The sequence below is a fragment of the Rattus rattus genome, chromosome 15 (assembly GCF_011064425.1).
Source record: "Rattus rattus isolate New Zealand chromosome 15, Rrattus_CSIRO_v1, whole genome shotgun sequence".
NCBI classification, from domain to species: Eukaryota; Metazoa; Chordata; class Mammalia; order Rodentia; family Muridae; genus Rattus; species Rattus rattus.
In genome coordinates, this window is record NC_046168.1 from 35,960,311 (window position 1) to 35,964,593 (window position 4,283).

At 36.4% G+C, this 4,283-nt stretch overlaps 1 protein-coding gene across 1 annotated transcript; it reads left to right on the forward strand.

Annotated features, from left to right (window-relative positions):
* The first annotated feature begins 1,683 nt into the window (after window positions 1-1,683).
* Pudp (pseudouridine 5'-phosphatase) lies at window positions 1,684-3,912 on the forward strand. Its single transcript, XM_032885337.1, has 2 exons — window positions 1,684-2,432; window positions 3,747-3,912. Exon 1 carries the CDS (start codon window positions 1,684-1,686, stop codon window positions 2,386-2,388), a length of 705 nt encoding a protein of 234 aa, XP_032741228.1. The 3' UTR covers window positions 2,389-2,432; window positions 3,747-3,912.
* The last annotated feature ends 371 nt before the right edge of the window (window positions 3,913-4,283 follow it).

The window sequence follows — 4,283 nt, forward strand, 5'->3', positions numbered from 1 at the left end:
TTCTTTTAAATACTATTAGTTTCTCATACAAATTTATTTTCAAACTTTATAATTCAAATACAGTTTTCCTTCGCGGCTTTCTGAGGATCTCGGAAATCAACAAAGGGATATGTTGTATGCACGTGTGTATATAAATACTTACTCATGCTTAAATTTTGATTGACATATAACTACAGATTTATAGAATTTACTATGATGTTCTGATAGATCTATTAATTGTGTAATTAGCATATTGGCATAGTATTAAATATATTTTTTTATTATGGCCTAATCATAAATGCAGTAGCTAGTGGCATTCTGCTTTTACTCCTGGTCCTCTTGAAGACTCACTTTACATATTTAACTTTGCAACCAATTTTAATTATTCTTTTTAGTAGTGACTGATTTGCTACATGTTAGGTTTGACAGTTTAGTTATTTAATAGTTTCAAACTGCCTTGAGTTGACATACACACATCAGGGACCATCAACTTACAATTTAAACTTTTTTGTTTAAAATCGGCAGCTGCTCGATTAGTATGATCATTTTGGACCTAATTCATAACACACGAATCTAAGAACCGTACGATCAAGTGTCTATTCTACAGTGCTTGATGTAACTGGTACTTAACCCTGCCGTGGTATGGTCTTTGTAGAGCATTGAATTTATTTTTAATTATTATTTTATTTTATTATGTGGATACTTTGTATGTATCTGTGCACCATGTGTATATGCAGCCAGTATCCCCAAAGACCAGAAAATAGTGTCAAGTCCCAGGGAACAGGCGTTATATACCATTGTGAGCTGCTATGGGGATGCTAGGAATCAAACCTGGTGCCGCCAGAAAGCAGCAGGCGCTGTTATGAACAGCCTAGCCGTACCTCCAGCTCCCTAGGATAATCTTACTTAGGATTATTTAGGGCTTAAGTAATCAACTTTATTGGTTAATGGTAAGTGTGGGGCATGAACTATACTAGTTCTGACACCTGCAGATCCTTTCCATATTCTTATTACCACAGAATGTCAAGAGATTTCATTTTCCGTAAGTCCTCTGTAATAAGAGTGGTCAGAAAAATCATTAAGATTGTTTAAGAAAAAAGTTGTTCTCATCATGTACTAAACTCCTTAATGAACTAATGTCTTAAAAAAAAATCTACAAAGGCTCACCAGAAAAGAATTCTTTTATCTAATTTTTAACACAAATCATTTAGATTTCCAGAGGTATGTCTTCTTTTATACATTATCTTTTATTTTATTTTTTATTTTTTGGAAAAATTCATAGTCTTAAAACATTGCTTTATTTTGTGAATGGGACTGTAGGACTTGTTTTGGGCTTGTTCGTTTGTTTTTGTTTTGTTTGTTTTCAATTCATTCTCTCTCCATTTCTACATCTGCTTCTTCATTCACTCTGGAAAGATTCTTCTCAAACACACACCTAAATCCATTACAGAGAAGTTCAAGGTTTGTATTTTATAAATAAACCATTATGATTTCAACTTTATTCCCTATATTATTGTTTGCTTTCTTGCTTCTTGTTCAGAGTTTACCTGGTGGTTTTGTTAAGCTCGTGAATCCGAAGTCTTATCTTTTTGAATTGTCAGCTTGCCATAGAAAATATGTCACAGAGGCCCACAACACGCATGTGTAGGGCAAGCGTCTGGGCATGCGCTCCTCTTGTGATCCTGCCCCTCCACCACTACCGTAATGGCGGAGGCAGTTCCTGTGCCCCAGTTACGACCCGTTACACACCTGATATTTGACCTGGATGGACTTCTTCTGAATACTGAAGATTTATATACTGATGTGTTTCAAGCAATATGCAGTCGCTACGGGAAGAAATACAACTGGGATGTTAAGTCCTTGGTCATGGGGAAGAAGGCTCCAGAAACCACACAGATCATAGTGGACTTCCTGAAGTTGCCCATTTCCAAAGAACAACTATTGGAAGAAAGCCAGGAGAGGCTGCAGCAGGTGTTACACACAGCTGCGCTGATGCCAGGAGCTGAGGAATTGATCCACCATCTGAAGAAAAACCGCTTACCCTTTGCGCTGGCCACCAGCAGTGCGACCCTCTCTTTCCAAACAAAGACCAGTAGATACAAAGGGTTCTTTGGTTTATTTCACCACATCGTTCTGGGAGATGACCCTGAAGTAATAAATAGCAAGCCAGCCCCAGATATATTTCTAACCTGTGCCAAAAGGTTCTCTCCTCCCCCTAATCCAGAAGACTGCCTCGTCTTTGAAGATTCTCCAAATGGGGTGGAGGCAGCAGTGGCCAGTGGGATGCAGGTAGTCATGGTACCTCATGAAAACCTCAGCTCAGACCTAACAACAAAAGCCACCCTGGTGCTGAGTTCCCTCCATGAATTCAAGCCTGAACTGTTTGGTCTACCTGCATTTGATGAGTAAAGGTGAAAAGCGACCATGCTACTGTGGGCCTCATATAACCCAAGGTTGGTTCAGGACCCACATGACTGAGTGGAAATGTTAGGAAATCAACAGCATCCAAATTGTAACTTTTATTGTCACTGGAGGATATAAAGTCACATTTTCCATTATTTATTCAGTCTCCTCTGTGATTTGCTCTACATTTGACAGTGGAAAGAAAACGAGAGAGAGCTCAGACTAACCATCTACAGTTACTATCTAAAGTAAAGCTGACTTGATATACAATAAAGGGAGCGTGCAAGCATGTATATATACACGTGAATATGATCACTACGTTATTATACATGAGTATCATAGGCGTGTTCATGAATATATATATATATATACATATATTTAAAGTATATAATTTTCCCAAATCAAATAGAAAGCACACTGTTTTCTTCTTTTTCATTTAGTCCTTCTGAACATTGACAGTTGGAAATTATAAACTTCATATTCATATATGAATATGTCTTTTTATGTGTATAAATATATTAGCATGTAGCATTTATACACATATGTTTCCAGTCTTTTAGAGCTGACATTAACAGCACAGTGCTAACTGATGAGTGAAATGCTCATTCTCTCTGCTCATTAGCTTGAAAGTGAAGCCTTGGTAAGGATAACTCAACCAGCTTTAAGTTATTTTGTGACATCAGATGTCTCTTGGAACTTTACTCAATGTCTTAATGTATATACAGGATATACCTTCTGGGTATATCCTATTCTGTATTGGAGAATGTTTCTACCTCAGGAAAAAAATACTTCTCTCATTAAGAATATCTTTTCTACTTAAAGGTTTAATATTATATATTTATTGAGATAGGACCCTTCCATATGACTCTGGCTGGCCTGGAACTAACAATGTAGATAATGCTGAATTTGAACTCACAGAGATCCACTTGGCTCTGCTTTCTGAGTACTAAGACTAAATGCATGAGTCTCCCCAACCAAATTGATACGTTTTATTTTTAAAGTGTGTGTGTGTGTCTGTGTGTGTGTGCGTGTGTGTGGTCGCATGCTCACTCAAGCGCAGTTGCCTGCAGATTTTAGAAGAGAAGTATCAGATTCCCTGGAGCTCAGTTTTCAGGCAGTTGTATAGTGACAGGTGGCAGTACTGGGAACCAGACAAGGATCCTCTGAATACACAGGGTACACTCTTAACTACTGAGATATCTCTCTAGTCCCCGATGTTACAATTTCAAGTAGAAGGGTTTTGTTTTTTTGGTTTTTGTTTGTTTTTTTGTTTGTTGTTTGTTTGTTTGTTTTTGTAGCTATTTAGTAAGACTCGGTGCTTGGCATAAATGACTGACAATCTCGTTACCTTTATGCTTCTGTAGATCGGCTTCACCTTTGGAATTCAGCTACAAATTGTCTACTCCTACAAAGGAATGAGTGCAGATGACTTCCTCTGGATGTGGACTTATTTCACATATCTTAGCAAACTACCTTAACATTATCAATGGCCTGTACATTTGTTTACTCAATAATTCTTCTCCAAATCAACTGGGACATCTTATATTTTGGGTTGTAAGCCTAGCCTTTAAGATCCTTACAAGTTAACTAAGTGAAGCAATATCGCGCATTTTCAAAAATGAATGAAAGTATATATATATTATATATATATATATTCTTTCCAAAGTATTTATAAAAACAAAAATTCAGGAGATTTTTGTATTTGCTTTTGGTAAGACTAGAGAAGAATGGCTTATTTCTATGTTTTATTTTTCTCCTATGACCATTCTTGGAAATAGAGTGTAATGTATAAGCAACTATAGTTATATACATTTAGTGTGTTTATATTTTCAGTTCCTCATAAATCATAAATCTGATTAAAATGACAACAAAACTTTTTAAATTAATTGGTAAGTGAATTT